We start from the raw sequence: 26,959 nt of genomic DNA, 5'->3' as shown, positions 1-26,959 counted from the left end.
TGGGAAGTTCAAGGTACACTGAGCAGGAGTTACAGCTAGAAATGTTTGCATAAGAACTTGTTGGATGAGTTTCTGGCTATCTATAATCTGAGCTTCCTGGTGTTTTTCAGATGAAGAAGGGTAAACTCTTAGTGGCTTGGCGGTCCCAACATACACCCCGGAATCTCTTTGGAGGAGGTAGAGATTTCTATAATTGTGCTAGTTGGTTAGAGGCGGATCTACAGCGAAGAGGTGGGAACAATGCCTTCTCTGAGCTGCAGGCACTTCCTCCCCGTCTCCAGAGCTCTTGTCCTTTCACGATGTGGCTCTGTGCCCTGGTCTGGACTTCTCTCGGCACAGTTTGGGGTAAGTTCTTCTAGACTACAAACACTGGGTTGCATGTTTGGAAATCTGTCCTGGATAAAGTGGGTGAATAGGTATACAGGACAAGCACAGAACAGTGCAATAACCCTCTTCTCTATAGGGGCTTAGACTGGATACCTTTATGCCTCCAATCAGTTGACTTTCAGTTGGCCCTCTTAGGCAAAGATATTTCTCTTTATCATGTTGGAAGGAAATGAGACCTTGGAAGATTCCATTCAAGACACAAGCCTAAAAGTGACAAAACCAACTATGAATCCATGTCTGTCTGCTCTTTCCCTTCTGATGTGTCCTGTTCTCTTGTCCAGCAGGACACCTGTCCTCACCACCCGTGGTGAACACTGTTCTTGGCAAAGTCCTGGGGAAGTACGTCAGCTTAGAAGGATTCCCACAGCCTGTGGCCATCTTCCTGGGTGTACCCTTTGCCAAGCCTCCTCTTGGATCCCTCAGGTTTGCTCCTCCACAGCCTGCAGAGCCCTGGAGCTTTGTGAAGAACGCCACCTCCTACCCTCCAATGTAAGCCACTGGGGTGGGGCTCATTTCAGTGGGGATGTCTACCTCAGGTGACTCAGGATGGATTCAAGGCAATCCTCTGACTAGCTGCATTAACAGCAATTAGTGGTACCCCTCAGAACACCGTGGATCCTCAAAGATGGTCTAATTACTAAGTAATTTTCATAGTTTCCCAAGCCCTTTATTTGGCACATACTTATTGAGAACCTGTGGTGAACCAGGAATGTTCTGGGTTTTCAGAAACAATTAGGAGGGAAAAAAATCCATACCTTGATAAAGTCTTTTATCCTATTGGTGGGAAGAAAAAATGAGAAACTTGTGGATTAATACATCAAGTGCATAGTATACTAAAATACAATAAACTCTTTGAAAACAGTAATTGATTAGGCAAGGAAGACTAGAAGTAAGATGCTATGTTCTCCTAATTTGAACCTTGGCATTGCTTAGGATTGGGATGGGTGTAGGACTTGTGGGTGAAGGGAACAGGGAAGGTGACTGCATGTTCTCACAACCAGGCCTACCTACCTACCTACCTACTCACAAGCTAAACAATTACCAAAGGTGTGCCACATCACCCTTGTAACTGCATGAAGAGGCCCACGAATTCCAGACAGCCTCACAGCCATTGCAGAGAACCTCAAACACCTACAAATCAGTCCAGACAGCATTTGTGTCCTCAGCAAGGTTCCTCTGAGGATATCTAGGATCCCAGTCCTGCCTGCCTTCTTACCATTCCATGCTTTTCTTCTACAAATAATATTTGCTATGTTTATATTATGTTTGCAAAATAAGACACATGTTATAAATAGTTGGGAGATACACAGAAGTAAAGGAAAGTTTAAATCATGTACAGTTCAACAACTCAGAATTGCTGCTAGCAGTTGAGATCATGCTTTCCAGTCCTTTGTCTGTGTATATACCCCACTTTAAACAGAGATCATAAATACAGAGAGTTTGGGTGACAGCCTGACACATTCATAAGCATCACAATCATGTCAGACAATATACATAGCAGCTGAGTATTATTAGCTGTGCTTAATTGGGTACTAAGTTATTACTTATTTACTCTATCTTCTATTCAGGTTCATTAAAGTACTTTGGTTTTCTTGACTATAGATAAAAGTTTGATGGATTCTTGTTAGCTACATCATTACATACAATCATAAATATTTGGGGATAAGTTTTCAAAGGTAATAATCCTGATTCAAAAACATGAACTGTGGGGTACATTTGTCTCCAGAAACAACCAAATTCTGTGTGATTCTCCTATGGAAGCATGAAACCTCCATCTCTGGGCCCTTACCCATGCCATGGCTTAGTTGGTGAATTTTTCCCGTGTGCATTGGGTAAACAAACTGAGATCATAACAATAATAAATGGAAATTTGCTCTCTATACTGAATTTTTTCTAAACATTAGTGAACTCAAATTCTTGTATCCCCATTTGACATTTGAATTTATGTTTTTAATGAATATTGTGTACTTACTCTCAGTGATGCAGATAAAATTACTCAGGATGGAGATTTAGAAGTCTCTGCTGTTCTACTTCTGCAGTTTGTGTGACATGCACAGCCTCAATTCTGCACACCAGGGACAGGGATATACAGCCATCTCATTGCAAAGGGACCCAGGATATTGCTAACTATCTACTTGGAAGTATAAGTACTACCTAACATGATCTTCCTGGCTTTGCATCCTTGGACCACCTGACAATCCTCTCTGTACTTCCAATTCCTCACCTGTGAATAATAATATTTAGGAATATTAATAAAGAATTAATAATGAAGGTACAATAAAGGGGATAGCAATAGATACCTAAGGCTGAACTGACTCTAAATGGCTTTGAATTCAAGGAGAACTTGAATCTCTTTCTCATACCCTGCGAGGACTCAGTAACTACTATCAATCCCATGCTACATTGTGCTTTTAAGACCCTTTATCAAGAAGCCAATAGTGGTTGTTGGAATAGGAGAATGTTGAAACTTGGCAGGCAAGGCAGCAATAACTTTGGAGACTTTACTTACCCCTCCTGGACCTGAAAGCTTGGGACAAGGGCAGGAGAGGAATTCACCATAGGCCACACAGCACATCATGTCTGAGATAGGACTAGAATTCAGTTCTCACACAAGATGCCTACCCCACCTCAACCTTCAATAAGCTGCCTGTCATTGTAGCTAACTGCCTTGATTGATGGACATCTCCTGAGAACTACAGCATGTTAACCAGGTAGAGGAGAAGGGTCAGCTACAGACCAGTATACAAAGCCCAGAAAGGTAAAGCTCTGTTCAGACACTGTAGGAGGTGACATCCCCTAGGGCAGGTCACCACATAATCACCTTTCTCATGGGTCCAGAGCATCACAAAACCTCTAGGAAGAAGAGCAGTGCTTCTCCCTTTGTAGGACTGAGAGACCCTAGAGATTACTGCGGCTGCCACCTCTCACCCACGGTGATGACTCCCATAAAGCAACAGGAACTTCTGTTCTAGGCTCAAATACCTCAGTGCATGGTCAGACCCATATGACATGCTCAATCTGCCTGAGAATCTAAGATATTCTCTTCCCTCCCAGGTGCTCCCAAGATGCAGTTGGAGGACAGGTACTCTCAGAGCTCTTCACCAACAGAAAGGAGAGCATCCCTCTCAAGTTTTCTGAAGACTGCCTCTACCTGAATATTTACACCCCTGCCGACTTGACAAAAAGCAACCGATTCCCCGTAAGTGCTGAGACCATTGGTCCAGAGTTTCAGTCTGAGCATGTAGCCCTTCCCTGGGACTCGAAGGGGAGGAAGGCCACACGGGTCAAGAGCACACAGGCAGGAAGTGATTCAGGAACCAGAGCTCCCTTCAAGTTTTCACTTGTGTGTTTTTCCAGTCATGTCAGACTTTGGTAAAGATTACTACACAGCTGACATATAATTTCCCAAGTCTTCACAGGACAGAAGACAAAGAATGGCTAATCTTACTTAGGAGAGTCTTATCCCTGTGGCATCCGAGTCATATTTCCAAAACAGTCACAACTGGGAGAAATCGTAGGGAAAGTGAACAACCCAATATGATGCAGGTAGAGAAACTGAGGTCCTTGGGGGGGGGGAAAAGAGTACATGGAAGGGATGCTCGCAAGACCCAGGTCTCCTGGTTTTCATATGTGTGCTCTTAGATGGGGTCTAGGGAGAGATGTGTGATGGCTTTATTCTCAGGCCACCTGTGACAACTTTTGTTGCCAGATGAAAATTTGCACTGTCCCATGAAGCAGGGAGGGAGGATGCTGGGCCAGTCTCCTAAGCATGTTCCCTGCCTGTAGACAGCAACCTGGGATTTTACTGTAGATGGTTTTCATGTCTAGCTGCCTTTGGCACAGTCTAAGGACCAAGTGAGTCAGCATTTCACATGGAAACATGGTGCAAGAGTCGGGCAAGCTGCCAGGTACAAGTCACGAGGTTGGAGGAGAGTTTTCTGAAAAAGATAATCCCTGGGTTGTAACAGGTCAGCACTCAACAAATTCCCAGAAGCCCTCTACATGAAATCCAGGAATGGAGTAGCTGTAGAAACCTATGCTAAGATACGGTATTAACTGTGCCTACCAGTCACAGAGAGAAATAGGGAAAAAGTCTCAGTGACACCCATTCTTTACAGCATCTAAAGAGCAAGCATCCCAGGAGGCAGCCATGCCCAGCCTTCTCATTGCAAAGGGACCCAGCATGTTGCTAACTATCTATTTGGAAGTATAAGCACTCCCTAGCATGATCTCCCTGATTTGTGCCCGTGGGCCACCTGAAAAACCTCTCTCTGCCTCCAGTTCCCCATCTGTAAAAGTGTGATAGCTATAGATGCCCGAGGCTCATCTCTGTCTGAAATGGCTTTGTGCCCAAGGAGAACTTGCGTATCTGTTCCTGACACTCTGCAGGGAGTCAGTAATGGCTGTCAATTCCACCAAACCTTGAACCTTCCAAACCCTTTATCAGGAGGCCAACAGCAATTGTTGGAATAGGGAGTGGTAGAACCTTAGTAGGCCAGGCAGTGAAACCTTTGGAAGTTTTAATCAATTCCACCTGGTTCAGTTTCCTAAAGGGTCAAAGAAAGGAAACATTTAAGCCATTCCCACACAGCTATGTTTTTGAGGACCATTCCAACTGTTCTACATAGATACATCATAATCTCCTCAAGACATCATTGCCCACCATCCTTGGACTCAGCCTTCACTCTTAGATATCCATGATTCCATCTCTCTTGGAGGTTGCAGGGGTCCAGTGGGAGGAAATGGGGACTTGAGATGGTGGTTACGGGAGATCCTTTAGCTGTGGGCACAGGTTCTAGACCCACGAGGTCTGAGTATAAATCATGGATCTCCCTTTGACAAGATGAGAGAGCAGAACCTTTTCTTAACCTCAACTTGTTTTCTCACATGGGAATTGTCATATGAAAGCTCAGTGACTCACAAACTGCATCAATTCTGCCTGAGTACACACAGCCATGCTGACATGCTAGTCAGACTTGCAGGAGGGTCTGTCTCCTGACCCAACAGCTGGCTCACTGCACTGTTGTCCTGAGCTGCAGGCATTAGGCAGCTCAACATCTGGATGCTGGAAAGTAGCATCAGGATCAAGCCCATCCTCCTCATATTGGCTACAATTTCTCAGCAGAAAACAAGTTTCTCCTCCATTTCTTACCTGTCACACAAGACAGTATTATTCCTTACCATATGAGAGGTTATGTACAGTGCATAGATCCATTCTTGGTTCATAGTACCCATGAGATTTTCTCTTTAATTAATAGTATCATCACAATATTATTTTATACACCCTCATTTCTTCCCCATCTATGTGCCATTTGAATCAAAGAACATAGATTATGAATTATTACATCCCTTCTTCTCAAGTTTTATCAGAGTGCCTAGGAACTGTAAATTCTGAGATAATGTTAGCCAAATGACCAAAGACATCTTGAAGGAAGTGGATGTGAGCTAGGCTTAGCATAGTGGGAGGATTTGGGGTTGCAGAAAAGACACACTAGGAAGGGGCAGCATCAGGACAGTGGGTGTCTCACCAGACAGTCATGTACCATGGAGAGGTTTCATTCACCATGGAGGAGTTAACTGGAATGAAATTAAGCTGACATACAAACTTGTCCCTTGCTCATGTTCAGTTGCCTAAAAAGTCCTGTCTTGAAATGGTGTGATTGTGGGCTGATGGCAACACTTTTAGGCCTTTACGGGTACCATGGTAACCTCAATTCTGTGTCTTTGAAGAATGTGAGAAGTGAGAAGTAAGGGAAGGGGTATTGAGTGGCGTTGCATCCTGGACCTCATCTTGAAGAGCTGGAAACAAGAGAGTCAGCCTTTTGCAGCCTTCCCAGGAACTGGTGTGGTTTGGGTGATGACCTGAAGTCACAGCCTAAATACAGGCAACCAATTCGGATGAATTTGGCAGTCTTTCCAAGTCTTCAATGTACTGCCTGTGTGGCTGTGTTATTGTCCAGGTGATGGTGTGGATCCATGGAGGTGGATTGATGATAGGCGGAGCATCAACCTATGATGGCCTAGCTCTCTCTGCCCATGAAAACGTGGTGGTGGTAACAATTCAGTATCGCCTGGGTATTTGGGGATTACTCAGGTAAGAAACTAGATTTTCCCTTCTGCATGTTAGTGTTTACTTTGGTTATCTTTCTATTAATAAAAAATAGCTGGGATGGATAGCTATAAGAATACTGATTTATATAAAACAGTGTGGGAGACTCCAAGTCCAAAATTGGGTAGAAGACCACTTGTGAGGGGCCTTGGCTAGGAAGCAGCATAGTAGAAGAACAGAAATCAGATTTTTACATGCAGAAGAGATCACATGAAAATGGAGGAAGTGAGTGATGGGAAATAGTCTTGCTACTTTTTACAACAAAACAGCCCTGGGGAACTAAACAAGGTCCTATGAGCACTGCACAGATCCTTCTTGAGGCAGGCACACCCAATGACAAAATCACCTTGCACTTGGCCTCATTTTTTTCAGATTCTTTCACTGTTCATACTGACTGCTACAGTAGAGACCAGAACCCAGCACCAGACTGTGCAGCCACTGTTACATTTTGCTATTTCCATAACCAAAGCCCTATCTCTGGGACATTTATGGCTTCCATAATCACTTGTGGTTCCAAATGTGTAGTTTCAATACAATAGCTGCTCCAGTCAGTGGCCTGAGTATTCTGTGAGACAATGACTGGGTCCTACCATGTCTCTGCACAATGGTCGCCACTTCTAATGATATGAAAGATCCTGCAGAGTCTCTGGTCTACTTTCATCTCATACTTCTTACATTCAAACATCTATTCCCATGGCCTGGGCCTTTGTATCTGCTGCTTCTCCAAACTAAAATCCCTTTTGTACTGACAAGACCCATTTGATCCTTTATTTCTCTTTCACAGTGTTACTCCTTCAGATAGGATTTCCCCAGTTGAAACACCACCCTACACCCCACACTGACCACATTGTCTTTTTCTGCCAGCTGACATCTCTCTTTTAGTTTACTTGATTCAGCTCCCAGTGTGAGCTGGGCATAGTTGGAGATTTTGTCTGTCTTGTAATGGGATATTCTCTAGCTATTAGGGTGATGTAGGATGTATCATGGATCTTCATTACAGCACATAATTGCTAGAAGATGAGTGTGCAGCCCCACATAAAGCAATGCTGAGATTACAGGCAGGTGAAGTCCCCCATTTCAAAGATGTAGTATCCAACCTGATTCTGAAAAGCTCACTGAACTTTCCCAGGCCACCTGAGCTCTCGAGAGCCTCACCTTGGCATCTCTCCCCCTATTACACCCTGTCATCTTGCAGCACAGGGGATGAACATGGCCAGGGGAACTGGGGTCATTTGGACCAGGTGGCTGCACTACGCTGGGTCCAGAACAACATCGCCAACTTTGGAGGGAACCCGAGTTCTGTGACCATCTTTGGAGAGTCAGCAGGAGGTGCGAGTGTCTCTGCTCTTGTAAGTATTCTTGGCACCAGACCTCTTGCTGGGGTCTGATATGGCTGCTATGGGACCTCTGTAAATCAGCCAATCCAGCACAATACCTTTGCATCCAATATCTGTGTGTGTTCAGGTTGACTCCGCTTATTGCACAGCATCAGACGGTGGACAGCTTCAGAAGCAATTAACTCTGCTTTGCTCCTAGGCTTACCATTCAATTTTTTGTCCTGGGGCCATGAAAATCTCCAGCTTCTCTTCTCTCTTGGTGGATAGCTTTTTCTTTCCTAATAATTTTAGCACTCCGACTCACTGGACAAATCCTGGGATGCAGTGATGGGGAGGGGAGCAATGAGTTGGACCAAGAGTCCTTGTTTTGGTTGAAGCCACATCTACACATTAAGGAAATGCAAGACCCAAAGTCAGACTGGGGCTTCCCCTGAGGTTAAGAAGGCAGCAGCAGGCCATCTTAGGGGTGTGAGGAAGTGAAGAGGTGAAGAGGGAGAGCTGGAAGACTCAATGGGCAAGACGAGGGCAGAAGACATGGGTTACAGGCACAGACTGCATGAGAAGTGTCTTGCTGGTGCATGAAACTGAGCCATAGGAACAGTGAGGAGGCTACAGGATGTTCTGAGAGCCATAAGAAACCTTAGCTTCCACAAAGCTGCCCAGAGATAATGGTACTAGCACATGAGCTTCATACTTGAATTCCCAGAAGAAGAACTTTTAAGTAAAGGAAAAAGAAATCTATAAAACATCCAATGAAGAATAAAATCACCCATAACAACATACCCAGGGATTATCACTTGGCTGTTGTTACATTTATTTTTCTAGTCTTTTCCTAAAATTGTAAGTAAAATATATACATATAGATAGATAGATAGATAGATATCATTATTTTTATCTATTCATTATGCATGCATCCATCTATCATCCATGTATAATCTCTTTTTTCTTTATATAAACATAACAAATATTTTCCTTAATAGTAAGCCCTCATCCACATTACCTTCTGTGTGTCATCTTTCTAAGTATGACAGAATTCATCGGTAAAAACTTGCATAGTACATTGACAAAAGTGTGTGAGATGCAGCCTGGGAAAAGCCTCTTTGGCTTTGGTCAAACATCTGGGAATTAACTATGGTTTGTTTTTCTCCCTAGTGGCCTTTGGCATGGGCTGATGACCCAGGGAGTCAGCATTCCTGTGTGAACAAAGACCCAGAGATTGGGCAGGCTGCTAGTTACAGGTCCCAAGAATAACGTGGCCATTGTGATGCAGCTTCCAGCTTCCGTTATCTGATATAGAAATCCCTCACAGCTCTGCTTAGAGGTTTATATCTACATGAGTCTAGACCTGTTTTCAATATGATGTTAACCATGACACCCATCTTGTGAACACTAAATCTCTCCTCTCCCCTGCCAGGTGTTATCTCCTCTGGCCAAGAACCTCTTCCACAGAGCCATTTCCGAGAGTGGTGTAGTCCTCAGTGCAGGCATGGTCAAGAAGAACACCAAGTCTGTGACTGAAGTAGGTCCTAATCTGGACAATTTCTGCACCCTTTTCTGAGCTTCCCTGGGGTCTTCACTGGTCTTTCTGGCTGTGGGATGCAGCTTAGGTTACTCAAACAATTCTGGAGGCAACAATGGCTGGGCAGAAGGGCTGCTTTTTGGCTCACAGCTAAGACACATCCTGTAATTTCTGAAGTGCCTCCATGTGAATCATGTTACTCAGACACACTGTGATTCTGCCCAGAACCTGAAACATGAAGAGATTCTGTAGCTCACCTGAGAACAAGTATTTAGAGTGGAAGAGGTAGCATTTAAAACCAAACAAATTTTATCCTTCATTTCCAATTGCCTCTTTAGAGGCATTCAAGTTAGAGAACATTGTGTCGTGTGTGTGTGTGTGTGTGTGTGTGTGTGTGTGTGTGTACATAGTACTTGGGGTGGACTCTGTACCCATTTAAACGGGGAAAAGCTAACAGGGGTGCAGATATTGATTATGTAATCAGGACATGACGTTATTTCAATTAGTAATAGAAGCAATATTCTGTGGGATCCACTATCTACATCTGGTAGTTTAGAGCAATGGCTCTCAACCCTCCTAATGCTGCAGCCCTTTAACATAGTTCTTCCTGTGGTAGTGACCCACAGCCATAAAATTATTTTCATTGCCACTTCATAACTGTAACTTTGCTACTGTTGTGAATTGTAATGTAAGTATCTGATATGCAGGATGTGGTTTTTATTGTTACAAATTGACCCAAAGGGTTTTAACCCACAAATTGAAAACTACTGGTTTAGAGACTTTACAAACCCTCTGTAACCATAAGAAACTGGGTGTGCAAGCCAAATATGGTGATGCATGACTAATCCAAATACCTGGGGAAGCAAAGCAGGGGAAGAAACGATGCAAGACTGACACCACCCTGATCTACATGCCAAGTCCTAGGCCAGCCAGGGATACTTAGTGAAACTCTATCACAAAAACAAACAAATAAGTAAAAGTGAATGAAAGAAAGAAAAGAAAAGGAGGGAGTCAGGGGGAGAAGGAGAGAGAGAGAAGAAGAAGAAGAAGAAGCAGGAAGAGGAGAAGGAGGAAGAGGAGGAGGAGGAGAGGAGGAGGAGGAGGAGGAGGAGGAGGAGGAGAAAAAAAAGGGTATAGCCTAGAATCCACTGTCTACATTGATGGAGGATGTAGTCATTACTCTTGACCTCTGCTGTTGTCTGTGATCTTTTTCAGCTAATTGCTACTTTTTTGGGGTGTAAAACCACCACATCAGCTGTCATGGTTCACTGCCTGCGCCAGAAGACAGAGAATGAGCTCTTGGAGGTTGCACTGAAATTGGTACATGGGTCCATTCTACTTGCCTCTATTCTGAGTTCTTGCCCAAATTCTATTCTGCTGTCCTTGTCCTGGATAAACTCTAAGGGGACAGTTTCTCAGCTCTCAGAAGAGTGTTGGCCTCCTAACCCCAACTGAGAATTTAATTTATTATAAAACACCTTAAATGTCAAAAAGTACTCCAGTTATATATTCCATGGTGAGGAATTGCATGTAAATCTTCCAAGCTTTCTTTTTGAACATTCTTATCACATTCCCCATCCTCTTCTGCATTAAACTTCCTCCTCTCCTTAGAGCCCCTTTTCCCATTTTTTCTGTCAGTTCAGTTGTATCTTGCTATTCCCCTTTATCCTCCCCTCTCTCTCTTCCAAATTTACTTCTCTTGCTCTTCCTAAAGGGTCCTTCTTCCCCATTTCCCTGACTAGGTCACTTGTACCCTGCTGTTCCCTTCTCCATTCCTCTCCCAAATTCCCTATCCTGTCAACAGCTCTGTTTTACTTTCCTGGTTTCTGTTGCTACTCCAGGTTATGTAGTCACATCTGGAAATTTGGAGTTAAGATTTTCCAGTGAGATAGAACATGTTAAATTTTTTTTCTGCATCTGTGTTACCTCACTTAATATGATCTTGTCTAGCTCCACCTATTTACCTACAAAGTTCATTTTTCTTTGCAGCTGAATGGTATTCTGTAGTGTACATGTACCATTTGTCAGTTAAAGGACATTTAGGTTGTGTCCTTTCATGGCTGTTGTGTATAGAGCATCAATGAACATGGCTGACAAAGTATCTGCAGAGTAGGAAATCAAGTCCTTTGGGCATATGCTAAGTAGTGATATAGCTAAATCATATGGTAGATTTATATTCAGCTTTTTGAGAATTCTCCACACTGATTTCCACAGTGGTTGCACAAGTTTGCAATCCTACCAATAGCAAATGGGTTCTTTTCTCCCCACATTCTCTCCAATAGATGTTATTGGTGGTTCTGTTGATCTTTGCTATTTTGACTGGGGTAAAATGAAATATAAAAGTTGTTTTGATTTGTATTCCCCTAATTATTAGGAATGATGAACATTTTTTGAGATATTTATTAGACATGTTCTCTTTTTTTTGAGAACTCCCTATTCAGGTCCCAAGCCCATTTTTTGAGCAGGTCATTTGTTCTCAATGTGGACTCATTGTCTGTTGAGTTCTTTGACTATTTTGGATATTTTCCCAGATGTATAGCTGGCAAAAATCCTCTACCATTATGTGGACTTCTTCATCCAGTTGGTTGTTTCTTTACCCATTTATACTTTTTTTGACCAATTCTATCCACCTATTCCTCTATCCACCCATCCATCATTCAAAGTATATGGAGGAGATGTGAAAGGAGAATCAGTTAATGTCTAAACTAAACCCCATCCCTTCTCACAAATAACAATCCAAAGAGAGACATAGCCTTGCACTTGTTAGGTTAAGCCTGATAGAACTGTTGAAGAGGGGATGCATTCATTGCACTCATCATTTCTCAGGGAAGTGATTTGATTAATGGACAGTTGTGAGAGTCTATATCATGGAATCCAACCAGGACAAACATCCAGAGGAAAGAGCATCAGGGTCATGAGGAATACCACTTTTGTGAAAGAGGAGTTGATGGAAGCCCAGGAGTCATCTGAGCCCTTGCCTTCTCCATATGAATCATGGACACTCCAAAACACTCCCGGGTCTCTTGGGCAAGCAAGCTTCTAGCATTGTGTTCCTTTTGAATATCCATATATGCTGATATGGCCTTGGGGATTTGGTCATAAAATTCAGAAAAGGAGTCTAAGATGCTCAAAGACTTAAAAGAGCTATTTTCTAATACCAGAAGCCATAAAATATTTCAGGTGTTCTCTATGTGACATAGGACAACCAGAAGACACAGGAATATCTGGTGATTCTAGAAAACTCAGAGACCTAAGATCCCACCACAATCTGAGACTATTTGAGATCTTGGAGAAGTGCTTTTATGATTATCCACTACCCTATCTCTCTCTCTCTCTCTCTCTCTCTCTCTCTCTCTCTCTCTCTCTCTCTCACACACACACACACACACACACACACACACACACACACACACATGTTCACATGCACACATAGATATTACATCCCTGGGTGGTAAAGATTCAACCCACATTGAAGGGTTCATAGCACTTGCTTCCCCCATATATGAGAGAACCAATGGCTAACAAGCAGTGTTATAATCACTGAAATTGTAGTGACACACCAAAGAAAGGGATATGCAGAAATAAGGGTCTCTGAGCTTGTGGGAATCAGGATTTTGTTATGCAAGATAAGAATAATCTTCAAGAATTCCTGAACAAAGTATTTTTTATCTTTTTGTTATTTTTATTAGGAAGCATTTTAAACAAACAACATGGTAACCCTCTTGACATACTCTAGTATGCATCTCTAGGAATCTGGTATTTTTGTTTATTTTTGAAATTATAATTCAATTACACTTTTCTTCCTTCCTTTTCCTCCTCCTAAACCCTTCCAGGCTCTCCTCAAATGTATGGCCTCTTTGTTTACTAGTAATTGTATGCATTTATTGTAATTATATGCATTTATTTGTTGTATATACATATATATCCCTAAATGTAACCCCTTAACAGAATCTTCAAGTAACTCTAAAGTTCAGGAGCAGAGGGCTTGTGATATGGCTGGATCCAGATGCTATGACAATATTATTCAGTATCAACCTCTCTGTTCCTTTGTTTTTCATTTTTCTTTCTTTCCTTCTTTCTGAATATTTTCGTCACATGTTAATAGCTGAACTCAGGAAGTAAGACCAAATAAGAGGGACAGGTCCTGTCCTGATATCTGTTCCACCTCCTGCCCCGTCTCCTCTTAAACCCACACAGTCTTAGCTACCACGTCCACCTCACTGAGCTATCGTTCCTGAAGGAAACTGAGCATTATTGCCAGAGAACTGAAGTTGGGGTGGCTTTGAAGAAGAACACAGACATAGCAACGAACATGTTCTCCAAAGTTTCAGGGGCCCTGACTCTGGACCCCAGGGCCTGTACCCTTCAGGTTACTTCCTATCCCCATCCTGGGCTACCCTGTGTTCATACTCAAGGGCCCCATGTAAGATTCAGATGGGAGAAATTGATACTCCGGGGCACAGCTCCAAGGGTGATCATTTATAGGGGGAAGGTTCTCAATGCATCATTTACCTTTGTGTTCATAGAATCCTTTTGACCTGGATGAGAATGGAGACCCCAAAGAGGTAAGGAACTTTTTCTGGATTACTGGTGTTGCATCTTAACAGCGATAAGTTCTAGTTAACTATGAATGAAGGGTTTCCCCAAGGCTCCAAGAGAAGTTACTTGCCAGTTAAAATAGGAAGATGGACCAGAGGTACAGCTAACTGACTCCCTGTACAGTGTTCCCAGTCAGCAACTTTACTTCCTGGGCCCAGCTCTCCTCATTCACAGTTCACACTACCAAGATAGCCCAATGGGAGAAGGCTGCACCGAACCTCCCAGGAAGCTGAGAGAACTGGTTCACAGTTTCAGTAATCTTTGGAGTACAGGACTGGAGTTATACAAAGAGGAGCCTAAGACACTCCATTCTGAGGACAGCACCCTCTGCTCATGACCCAGGAAACTCACAGACAGTGCCCACAGCCTCCTCCTTCCTGCCCTGCCACCTCCCAGCACTTGCCTGTGTCTGGTGTCATTAGCTATGAGCATCTCCAGTCCTGTCCTGGGCTCCCTCCCTGGAGATCACAGACACTCCCTGAAAACCCTGTGAGGATGGAGTGAGACTCTTTCAGTCAGGTTTTACTGTGTGATACTTGTGGATTCACAGCTCAGATAAAACGTTGAAACAGATGGTGATCTGTGCTGCCCTCGTGCACCAGGAGTGATTTAGGGTGGAGGTAATGAGGAAGGAGCAGGCTCGAGGAAGGCACTGAGGTGGGAGGTCCAGTGTCACCTAAAAAGGTTGGATTATGATCCAACATGAGATAGATGATCAGATGAGCTCTGAACAGTGGACTGTTTTTAAATGTCTTGTTTCTATTTATTTTGGTTACAGACAAGGTCCTAATACGTAACCTAGAAATTAGTGATCCTTCTACCTCAACCCCCCAAATGCCGGTACTCCGGGTATAAGTCATAACACTGAGTAAAATGTAGAAATGCACTGTACAGACATGGGGCAGTGAAGGTACAGGAGGGTGGGTAGGAAGACTGCACTGCAGACATCCTGTAGGTCAGGTCAGGGACTAAGCAGTGGAGTGATGAGACACGGCTGGAGTACAGATACTCCTGAAGGACTTTCTGACTGGACTTATTGACAAGCCAGTTGTGGAGAGTGAGATAAATAGCAGTGGAATGATGCCTTTGGCTTCTCTGACTCAAAAAGACAAAGTGTGTAGCCTCAAAGTGCAGCTACCAATATTCCTGAGCAGCAGTAGCACTTATTGTGGGCCTCACAGTGGCTGGTATCAGTCTTCCTTAGAATCCCAGGTGCCAATCCATGCTGGTCCTTACAGATATTTAAACCTGGGTGCTTTGGGATAGATGCTTGGCTTTGAGGTATGGAACTTCTCCCTTGAATTGCCCAGGTTTAAATATGTATAGGTAGATGCATTAATTAGTGAAAATTATTAATAAGTAGCCCTCATTAATAAGTAAGAATTCTCCTTTCCTCAATTCACTACCACCATCACATTGCCACTGATGACCTCCAACTCACAGTTCTGACCTTGGAGACTCCTAGATTCAACCATTGTTCTTAGTACATTGGGTTTCTGTGGCCATAGCCACAGGGTCTCTATGCTTGGCAAACTCTCAAACCAGCAATGAGGGGATATATGGCTGAAATGTAAGGTAGGGTATTCATCAGTGCTGTATTTCTATTTTCCCAAGGACAATACCTCCCTGTACACTGTGATTGATGGAGTGTTGCTGCCAAAGGCACCAGAAGAGATCCTGGCTGAGAAGAGCTTCAACACTGTGCCCTACATGGTGGGCATCAACAAGCAGGAGTTTGGCTGGATCATTCCAACGGTGAGAACGGACAGACTTCTTAGATGCACTCCACAGAGGCTCAACCATCATCCTCCATGCTCTGATTAAGGGTTGTGCACCCAGATGACTACATTCCAAAGAAACTTCAAACTTTCCAAGTAAATTTGCATTGAGAGTCCCTGATGAGACCCTTTGTAGTGACAGTTTACACCACATGGGACAGAGGAGGGATTAATAATTGGAAGCTTTCTAAAGAAACTACTCAAGAAGGCCTCAGGGGGCCCTGTCTGCTCACCACCAAGCTTGCCATTGGTAATGCTGACATTCTGGTATCAGCCTGGGATGTGACTTTGAATGCTAGAAGACATGCTGAAACCAGACCAGAGCTCTGAGTGCAAACTTGGAGAGGGTGAGCATATTCCAGAGTTCTTCAGCTCTCATGCAGAAGGACTTCAGGGGGCATCACAGGGAGACAGATATACAGACATAATGCTTGGTTTTGTTTCCCCTGTCCCCTGAGTCTGAAGAGGTGTGGCCTGTGTCCCCTGTCCCTGAGCCCTTGGCTTCTACATGACCCTGGCCTAAATGTTCCACTGCCTGGAGGAAGGTTGTGCCTTCTCACACACTGTGTGAGTACTAAATACTCACTTGGCTGTCCTCTGTATTGCTTAGATTTATTCATGCAGTTCCCTTTGCTTCGTTTGTTGATTTTTTTCCTAGAATCATAAACTCCCATATCTGTTAACACCCCACCACCCCCACCACCAAGTACCTTCATTCCATTTGGTTCCCTTGATTGGCCTGTTGGATTCTTCTTAATTTACTGGGATTCACAAATGTTTTAACATTTGTTTAACAGATGATGGGTGATCTGTTCTCTGAAGACAAAATGGATGAGGAAATGGCCAGTTCCCTCTTGTGGAAGTTCCACTCTGCCCTTGTAAGATTCCCGGGAATCATGGGAGCTGGTTGGGAAACAAAAGTCAGTGGCTCGCATTCATCACAGACACATGCAATGGCTGTAAGAAATAGTGGTGACTGGGGTTCGCCTCCTACTCTTCTGCTCTTCCCACCCTGCACCCCAGTGTGATAAATTCACACTCATTGTTCACCAGTCAAAGATCCCCATGGGTCCAGGACAGGTTGCCAGGAGAAATATTTATTTGGAGAGCTTTATATGTAGTAAAGATTGATTCCATGACCAAGAAAGACCATCACATTTATACATTGAAGGCCTAAGACCGAGTAGTCAGGAGGCACATCAGAGAGGGGGGCACTGTGGCAATTACAAACTGTAGGTTTCCTGCTTTTCTGATGCATAGACTTCTGTTGTCAGTAGATCACTGGATAGATATTCTGGGTTCCATAAATGCAAAACAAAGTATTTCCTGACTAGAAAATCACAGGAGCCATATCTTTTTCATTTTACTTCCTAGGAATAGCTTGTTCTAAAGTTATTTGCTAGGGAACAAAAGGTGTCTTTCCCTCAGAAATCGGGGGAGACACTGGAAGTGTACTTCTCTCCACAGGAGACAGACAAAAGCATTTTCCTCTAGAAACAGCTGGAGAGATAGCATTCACTAGGCAACAGTTTCCAAGCTGTCAGGTGGCAGCAAGCAAGAGGCTCCTTTCCACCACAGCCAATGGGGAAACATAATTTGCAGACACCTGACTTCCAAGCTTACTGACATCCCGCAAGTGGATCTAGAGAATCCTCCTCCCTGGTTTGGCACAGAGCCCAGGTGGTTCATGAGCCATGAAGTCTTTTTAACTGTCTGCAGGAGCCTCGTTGATTACCAGGTGGGAGTGGTTACTTTCTGATCTATTTTAGAACATCTCTGAGAATATGATTCCAGCAGCCACTAAGAAGTATTTAGGACGAACAGACGACCCTGTCAAAAAGAAAGACCTTCTCCTGGACTTGTTTGGAGATGTATTTATTGGTATCCCATCTGTTCTCATGTCCCGTGGCCTCAGAGGTGAGTCTTACATGTTAAATGAGAAGACATGGACTTGATAACAAGTCTCTGACTTGCCCATTTCTGAGTCAGGCATATATATATATCCATATGCATGTGTGTATATGTGTGTATACATGTGTATACATATTTATGAGTATGTGTATATACATATACACACACACACTCACACACATAGTACATGAGACTAGGATGTTGCTCAGTTAGTAGAGTGCCTGCCTAGAATGCAGGATGCCCTGAGTTCAATTCTGAGTACCATGTAAGTCAGACCTAGTGGTACATATTTGTAATTCCAGCACTTGGGAGGTGGGGAAGGAAGGTTAGATCTTTTTTGGCTACACAGGGAGTTGAATGCTAGCCTGGGTCACACAAAATGCTTTCTTACAAAAGCAAACCAACAAAGAGAATAAAAACCAAATGTCAAGAATAGGATTGGATGGGAAAGAGCTTCTTCTAGATGAGAAAATCCAAAAAGAGAGAGTAGAAAGAAGTGTGAGGAAAGGAAATATAAAGGCCTTCAGTTTCTTTGGTACTCTATTATCCCTCTTGGTACGCACTGGTTGGAGAAGGTGAGAATTGGGCTGGTACCTAACACAGAGCTGTCTGTCATAGACTTAGGCCTGGACAGAGAGCGTGAGTGTACACATGGATCTTCCTAAATTAAGCAAGATTCTCTAGTGCCTATGGGTGCTCTATTCCAGCATTCTGTGGGTGCTTGGAAAGAATGCACATTCTGTTGGGGTAAAGCTGTGTACTGTTCTAAGTATTCTTTAGTTCCATCATAGCCCCTTAGTCCAAAACCTTTGTTCAAGTTCAGTGTTTTATTATGAATTTTCTGTCTATGTGACCTGATCATCGTTGGAAGTGAGGTACTGCAACCCACTACTGCTTTGGTGTTATTCTCTCTCTCTCTCTCTCTCTCTCTCTCTCCCTCCCTCCCTCCCTCCCTCCCTCTCTCTCCCTCTGTCTCTCCCCCTTCCCCTCTCTCCCTTCCCCTCCCCCTCCCCTTCTCTCTCCCCCTCCCCTTCCCCCCTCCCCTTTCTCCCTCCTCTTTTCCCCTCCCTTTCCCTCTCTTTCTCTCTCCCTCTCCATCTAGATACTTTGATATTTGTTTGTTACGTTTACGTACTGTGCGTTAGAGCTGTGTTTATATTCCATTGGTGAATTGATTTTCCATCAATATATATAATGTCTTTTTTATTTTTTTTTACTTAAACTCTATTTGTGAGGTAACTAATATCCTTTCTTTTCTCCTTTGGCTACTCTTTGTGCATAATATCTAAGTTCACTTCATGTGCAATCTGTGAAGGTCTTAAAAAGTTGGAGACTTTGTTTTAAGACTGCATAAATTCAGATATTTTAAAAACCCATTCAGTCACTACATACCCTTTATTGGAGAATTTTGTTTGTTTGTTTTTGGTTTTTTTTGTGTTTTTGTTTTTTGTTTTTTTTGAGACAGGGTTCCTCTGAGTAGCTTTGTGCCTTTTCCTGGAACTCACTTGGTAGCCCAGGCTGGCCTCGAACTCACAGAGATCTGCTTGGCTTTGCCTCCCAGAGTGCTGGGATTACAGGCGTGCACCACCACTGCCCCCAGCTATGGAGAATTTATATTGAAGAGAATTACTGATAGACAAGGACTTACTAATGCCAATCACTTTAGTTATTTTCTGCTGGTTTTGTAAATATTCTCTATCTGCCTCACTCTCTTGGCCCCTTCCAGATGGTTGGGTGGTTTTCTGTACTTACATGCTTTGAATCCTTTATTTTTTATTGTGTGCTTTGCTAAAAAATTTCACATTGTGGCTACCAGGAGAATCACTTATAGTAATGCCTACTTTAAGTTGATAACAATATAACTTTGATTTCATATAAAAACTGTACAATTTTATCTACATTTTACATTGTTATAAAAAATGTGCTCTTTTTATTTTATGTGTATGGATAGATTTGCCTGTGTATGTCTGTGCACCTTATGTGCACCTGATGCCCACAATGGACAGAAGAGGGCATTGGTTCCTGGACCTTAACTTAAGAGCTGCCATGTGGATGCTGGGGATTGAACCCAAGTCCTCTGTAAAAGCATTCAGTTCTCTTAACCACTGAGCCATCTATCGAGGCCCACTTTTTACATCTTTTGTGCCAGAATTTATATCATTTTGAATGGTTATTTTACCGTTAATTGTTAGCAGTGTTTTTGTACAGAACCCTTATACTATGAAAGATAAAATCCCCTATCTATCATGATTACAGTCCAACAACGTCCTGAATATGACTTCACTAGTTTACAGCACTGACTTCCATGTTATTAATTAGTATGTTTAGCTTTCAGTTTAAAAGGCTCTAGCAAATTCTCACAAGGCAGCCTGACAGACAATGAGTTCCATATGAGCTTATTTGGGGCAGTTGCTATTTCTCCCTCTTCTGAAAGACATCCTAGTACACTGCTCTATGCTGCTGGCTATTGAATAAATCCATCTACTCTCCCCCAGCCTGCAGAATTTCTTCAATGGCATCACGCATCTTTAGATGAGTTATCTCTTGATGCTCCTGAGTATTTCCTTTGTTATTGACCTTTGACGGTTTCTTTTCATCTGGTTGAAATTGACTGGAGACCTCTGCACCTCCTGAACATCTTCCCAAAAGAAGGAGCATGTTTGCCAGAACTTTTTGAAATGTACTTTGTCCCCATTCTTCTCCTCAGCTACTCCCATCCCATAACTGTCTAGTCTGTTAATGGTGCCCCATTGTCTCTGTTTTCTTTGTTGTTCTTACAATTACCTAAATGTACATCCTACTTGCTTTCAAGACATATAATTACAGGAATTTTATAAATGTCCATGGTTTAGGCACACGGTTCTAAAAATATCTTGACAGCATACTGACTAAAATACACTCTTTCATTCACAAAAGTTCTTTGTTGTAGAATTGCAGTCTGGCTTCTTTTCTAAAATGAGTGTCAGAGCAAGTGCAAACACTCTTCAGTATGCTCTGTGCTCTGGCTTTCTTCTGTATCTGCGATAAAACCAACCAAAAGCAATGTAGGGGCAAAAAGGACTTCTGTGCCTTATACTTCCATGTCCTCATTCTTAAGGGAAGTCAAGGCAAGGACTCAGACATTGACTTGAAGCGGAGACCACAGAGGATAAGTTTGCTGGCTTCCTTGTTCATGCTAATTATCTTTCTTACTTATCTCAGCACTACCTGCCTAAGGATGGTGCTTCGCATGATAGGCTGGACCTTTCTAGAGCAATTAATAATCAAGAAAATTCCTTGCAGTGAGATTCTCTTCTCAGGTGACTTTGGGCTGTGTCCAGTTGATCATTAACGCTAACTTGGACACTGCTTGACCCATGAGCCTGTTGAGTAAGTGGACTTCAGAGGAACAGAAAGATTGCTTCTAAGGGGGCAGGGATGGAGCCTGTGAGAGATGATGAAATAAACCATTCTTTATATTCATGTTAGAATAACTTATGTTACAAAATTATCTTGTAGACAGATATATAATGTTAGAAAATAGTGATACCAGTGTATTAAAATAACATGCACAATATTATCCCAATTTTATATAAATAAAAATTGTATGAGTCAAAATGTGGAAAGACTTTCTCTGAGTGGTGGGAGTACAAGTCTGGGCTTAACACTTTTCCTTCATGGAGAATTGTTGCATAATTTCTCTACTAGATTAATTTGTGGTCTTACAATTTCCCTCTCAGTCACTCTTCTGTGGATATCTATATCCCACTATGACCACTGGATAGTGACAGACTCCCTCCCAGTCTGGGGGCTCATGCAAGAGAGTGGTATCCATGAAAGAGCAGGTGGCTCCAATGATGCACACAGCAGGAAAAAGGGTCTCTTCTTGGGGCTTGAACAGGCATCTTTGCTGGTGAGAGAAGATGGGCAAGTTTGTCTTCCTTCAGAATGTTCCTGTTTCGCCTCCACTTTAACATTTTAAGAATGTAACACTCTGAGGTCCAGCATGAAACAAGGTAATGAGGGTGACTGAAGTATGAACTTCAAGTTCTGTGCTTTCCTTAAACTCAAAGGCAGATTTCTGTCTTCGTACATATTTGTATGTGATTATATTTAAATATCCTCATATTCCAACAAGCAGCTTGGAATGGCATCTTCCTACTGAATGATTGAGGAAAACACTGGGGATGCTCAAAACCAGGCTGACTAGGTGCTGATTTTCTCAGAATGGGCAGGCACTGTGTGTTATCACTGAACACTTCTAAGCACTCACTGCCTGCATTACATCCACTCATTCTACATTCCATGAACTCCTGGCTCAGACCCCAGGTCTGCCTCAACCAGCTGTGCAACCCAAAGCAAGTCACTGGGCTTTCCAGAAGCTGTCTTTCTCCTGCACTAATAACCAGCAGCTTCCTTCAGGGCTGGAGACCTCAGTGCCACCCAGGTGTCTGTCTGGTTACATCAACTGCACATGAATCCTTGTCTCCTCAGATGCGGGAGTTCCTACTTACATGTATGAGTTTCAATATCGCCCAAGCTTCGTATCTGACAAAAGACCCATGACGGTGATAGGAGATCACGGTGATGAAATCTTCTCTGTGTTTGGGGCTCCATTTTTAAAAGGTATTGGCTCTTTATCATGTGTGATCTGGGAGTCAGGAGGACTGGATTCTAGTCTTGGTTTGAGGGCCTTCAACAAGTTTCTGCTTCTCCCCTGATGCTCCTTTCCTGGCACTCTATAGCAGAACTGAGCTGCATGAGGAAGTCCCCAAATTTTCTCCTATTCTAACACACATAAAGGATGGTTTATGTGCCCCAAGCATGGTCCTTCTCTGAATCATGACTTGTGGCATCAGTAAGAGAGGTGGTAGATCACCATCTCCCACAAGGCTCTCTCTGATTTAAGACTAGAATATCACAATTTGATTGCCCACAAAACAACCTCTGGTTAATGTCTTGATGTGAGTCTCTATATTTGTTCCTGGCTTCTGCAGGATAAAGCTTCTTTGATGATGGCTGAGCAAGGTACTGCTCTATGAGTACAGCAGAATATCATTAGGAGTCATTTTATTACTACATTTTAATTGTTACTAATTTTTTTTGCAACAGTAGTATTTGACTTTGCCCTAGGTCCCTGGGCTATCTAGTCTTAGATTCTCAGTCACTCAAGCAGTGTCAGGTTCCATCTCCTGGAGTGGGCCTTAAGTCAAATCAGATATTGGTTGGTTACTCCCATGAGCTTTATGGCATCTTGCAGGAAAGACACCATTATAGATCAAAGCATTTGTGGCTGGCTTGGTGTTTCCATGGCTCCTTTGGGAATGTGCAAAGTACCTTCCTGTACCAAAGACAGTAGAACGTAGGGGTAAAGTCTCTATGGAGGACCAGCTCTACTTATCCAGGTTCAAGGAGTTGTATAGTGATGTCTTCAGTAATGGAGCCTCCCATCAGTCTTTGGAAAGCAACCTATAGTCTTATTGACAGCCTGGGTTGTTCTGGATTTCCTGTGGGACCTCTCTAATCAACATCTCAATTAGGTCTAACCCAATCCCAGTACTATAAGCTTTATTTAGTGACAAGAGATGGCCAGTTGGGGCTCTATCTCCCCACTTACTTATTAGCAATTTCATTTGGGTTGACTTTCATATGTATATATATTTTAGGAAGCTCCTACTGTATTAGGTTTTCATACTGCCCCTCAAATAAACAGCCCTTAATTTAGCTGTCTCTCCCCATATTTCCTTCCTTGTCCCCATCCCCCTCTTCCCTCTTTCTTCACTTGACCCTCCTGTTCCAGCCCCTCCCCCCATCCTTCCATAACTATCTATTCTATTTCCCTTTCCTCGGGAGATTAGATGACATCTTCCCAGGGAATCTATGATATATTTATTAACATATTTAAAATTTGTGTGTGTGTGTGTGTGTGTGTGTGTGTGTGTGTGTGTGTGTGTGTGTGTGTTGGTACATGCATGCATGTGGAGATCAGAGAACAACTTGTAGGAATATTGCCCACCTTCTAATGTGAGTCCCAGTAACACGACTCAGATTCTCAAGTTCGATGGCAAGTGCCTTGACCACTGAGCCATCTCTCCAGTCCAGTAACATGATATTTAAAGAAAACTTTTGATACATGTCTTCAGTGCCTTACCTCTCAGCATTTGCATAGGCTCGTGACCCCACCGCATGGCTCCTCATGGGCATTTCCTAGCTGGAATACTCCTCAGTCCTTTGTAATTCTGATATCTTTTAGAGTCTATGGATAATATTATATCTGAGTGACTGAGAAAAGACCCAGAAGCAATTCTCCTAAACAGAGATGCTCTGGAATATGACATTTTGGTTCTGAGGAAGGAGGGAAGGGCAGATGAACACAGACAATGAAGGCAGCTTGCTCATAGCACACACATTCCCACTGCTGAATAGTACATCAGCCTCTCCCTGAATGTGCACAGTAATTAGCCAGGACCCTCTCACACTGAAGTGCTTGACTGAGTGGTTGAGGAATGAACACTTAGTTCTGCCTTTCAAACTCCCAAATGATGCTACATCTGGTCTACACTTACAGTAACAAAAATAATTTTTCACCTTCCCCACAGAGGGCACCTCAGAGGAGGAGACCAACCTCAGCAAGATGGTGATGAAATACTGGGCCAACTTTGCTCGGAGTGGGTGAGGCTGGGAGCAAATGTGGAAAGGGTGGATGGGGTGTGGCCAGGCATACCTTTTGGAAAGGGTGAGTTCTGTAGTCAGAGTGACCAAAGTCCTGACCATTTTGTGTGACTATAGTGCTCTATAGTTAGTTAGAGTTTTATAGAACTGATGGGCTATCCCAAAATATGTATGCTCTCTGTCTGTGGAGGTTGTCAGTCCCTCAACGGAGATAAGCCAGGGATCCATTCAAACTTCAGAGGAAGGGGCGGGCACATAACAGTCTTGAGGAATTCTATTTGATCATATTCCCAGGAACCCCAATGGGAAGGGGCTGCCACACTGGCCAGAATATGACCAGAAGGAAGGGTACCTGCAGATTGGAGCCACCACCCAGCAAGCCCAGAGACTGAAAGGGGAGGAAGTGGCTTTTTGGACTGAGCTCCTGGCTAAGAAACCACCTCAGACAGAACACACTGAGCTGTGAATGGGAGTCTCTGGCAGCCTCAGGACCAGAGGAGCCAAGATGGGGCTATTCCACAAAAGATGTTGCTCATGAAAGATGGATTTTACAGAGGAAACTGCAGGATTGGATAATGGGGATGGACAGGGGCCAAGGAAGGGGAATATTTGTACCTCAATTTTGAAAATAAATTTTCTTTTGGAAGTCAAATCAAGAGCTGTGTCTTGAACGGCAGATGAATCCATTCTCATTTTGGGGCAGAGGGTGAAGAGAGATCCCAACATAGAAAGACACCCTTTTAGGGAAAGGTTTAGGGAATGGTTGCTGGAATCTGAAGGAAGGCAGCCAGTTGGAGGGAAGGAGGTGGGACGTGCTTATTCCCTTGTGATTTACCTCCAAGTCAGCAACATTATCACACCGCAGTGCTAATGGTCGTTTGTTGGCAAATGTGGGAGTATAAAACCCCTGTTAACTACAAACCCAAAGGGGAGTTTGCATCCATCACAGGCTCTCCTCCATGGACATCTGCCAGGTGTTCATGAGTAAGAATGATAGCAAAGTCAGACAAAGCCTGTCTCTAAGGGTCCGGCCACACAACACTGCACAAACCCTTTCACATAGAGAAAAAAAATCCTACAACCTCTACAGAAAAAGGATGGAATCCTCTCCTTCCAGAGCTCTGGTGAAGACCCACTGAGGCCAAGGAAGCAGAGCTGTGATGCTCTAGCCCCTGAGAGAAGTACAGGACACAGTCCTGGGTAAAGATATTAGAGATCTTTCAGTACTGGAGAGAGGCAGGATTCCTGAGAAGACCCCACCTCCAAGACTGGGACACGAGGTCTCCCAAAGGTTGGTATTCAATCAGAGCTAAAGAGATTATTCCCAGATACTGTAACTAAGTCAGCAGCTACCAGGGACCATCTACCAGAAGTCTACTTGTAGTGGAAAGTGAATGTGTGGAGAGACACTCTGTGAGGAGCAGGTGAACAGGCTGAAGAACATATGAAGAAAAGAGGACAAGGAGTTGGGGGCAGGGGTGCAGAACAGCTTGACCACACAGCTGACCATGACAGGATTAGAGGCCCAGACACAGCTTCTGATGGGTAATACCTGGACCCAAGAAAAGCCACAAACTGACCTCACCCAGTGGGGCCTGCATCTATGAAGAAATACCTGACATCCCAAATATTCTTTACAGCCCTAGAAAAATGTCAGCCAATTGGGGCCCTGAACCCTAGAAATCCCCTTACCCCAATATCTGCTCTAATAAAACCTTCACCCTGCCTGGGCCCTAGGCTCTCTGCTCTCACCACTATGTCAGACAGAGAGTCCAAGCTCTGAGCTTGAAAATACAGGCTCTTTTCTTTTACATATACGATTTGGTCTCTGTGGTGGTCTTTTGGGGGTCCCTGTGATCTGGGCATAACAAATGGAAGAAAATACTTTATAGTAATATGCAATTTTTCAACTCATGTCATTGATACTATGCTGCTTGAAGATAGAACATATACTACCGAAAGGTGTGGTATTGTATACATATGGCAATCGCTAAATTTTTTTGCAGTGCTCGGCATTAGAATATTTTTTAAAAGAGGTCTATATAGTAAATCAGTGTTGGAGATAAAATGGAATTGTCATTCTCAAAGCAAGCTGACATGGAAAATGGAGCAAGGACTAAATGAACATTCAGAAAAATAATGAGTAGAATTCACCTTATGAATAATTCTGCTAAGTAAAAAAGCCTTAAACACATTAGTTAACAAAGGTCTTGAGACTGGGATTTAAAAGGCAAAACCCAGCTATGCACTGAGTAATAATATGAAGTCTGGCTCCACTTCCTGACCTTTGACTGCTGGGAGATTTTAAGTCTCACCTGTCACCCTCCCCTGTAGACCCTTATCTGGAGAAGCTGATTAGAAAGCCTGGGCACTTCCTCCCTTGGTGCCAGAGTAAGATCCGAGCCTCATAAGCTCACCCTGGCCCCACCTCAACTACATAAAAGTCCTAAGCCGGTGGCCTTTCCTTCCTTATTGAAAGCTCTATCCTGTCCCCCACACTGAAGCTAAGACCTCTACTCCAAGTGTTAGAAGACTTCACAGTTTCTCTGGGGAAGGGAAAGTGTGGTTAGTATCTACTCCCAGTGGAAAAACACTGGAAAAGACAGAGATAGGTCAAAGACAAGAGACAGGTACACCAAACAGATACTAAAAGAATGTGTGATGGCTA

General features: G+C 43.3%; 1 protein-coding gene across 2 annotated transcripts; it reads left to right on the top strand.

The window, feature by feature from the left end:
• Positions 1 to 299: 299 nt before the first annotated feature.
• Positions 300 to 24,757, top strand: LOC118584734 (carboxylesterase 1C-like). Of its 2 annotated transcripts, none has more exons than XM_036188992.1 (13): positions 300 to 345; positions 672 to 876; positions 3,442 to 3,586; positions 6,348 to 6,481; positions 7,692 to 7,845; positions 9,248 to 9,352; positions 10,568 to 10,672; positions 15,566 to 15,706; positions 16,527 to 16,607; positions 17,499 to 17,646; positions 22,114 to 22,245; positions 24,219 to 24,291; positions 24,586 to 24,757. In XM_036188992.1, the coding sequence occupies exons 1-13, from the start codon at positions 300 to 302 to the stop codon at positions 24,755 to 24,757; spliced, it is 1,641 nt and encodes a 546-aa protein (XP_036044885.1). The 2 variants fall into 2 exon arrangements, with proteins under 2 accessions (XP_036044885.1, XP_036044886.1); XM_036188993.1 differs by having other exon boundaries at positions 10,568 to 10,677; positions 15,574 to 15,706.
• Positions 24,758 to 26,959: the final 2,202 nt, after the last annotated feature.

The sequence above is a fragment of the Onychomys torridus genome, chromosome 5 (genome assembly GCF_903995425.1).
Source record: "Onychomys torridus chromosome 5, mOncTor1.1, whole genome shotgun sequence".
In the NCBI taxonomy this organism is placed as follows: Eukaryota; Metazoa; Chordata; class Mammalia; order Rodentia; family Cricetidae; genus Onychomys; species Onychomys torridus.
Note: the sequence above shows the minus strand (reverse complement) of the source record. Positions and strands in the feature narration are given on the sequence as shown.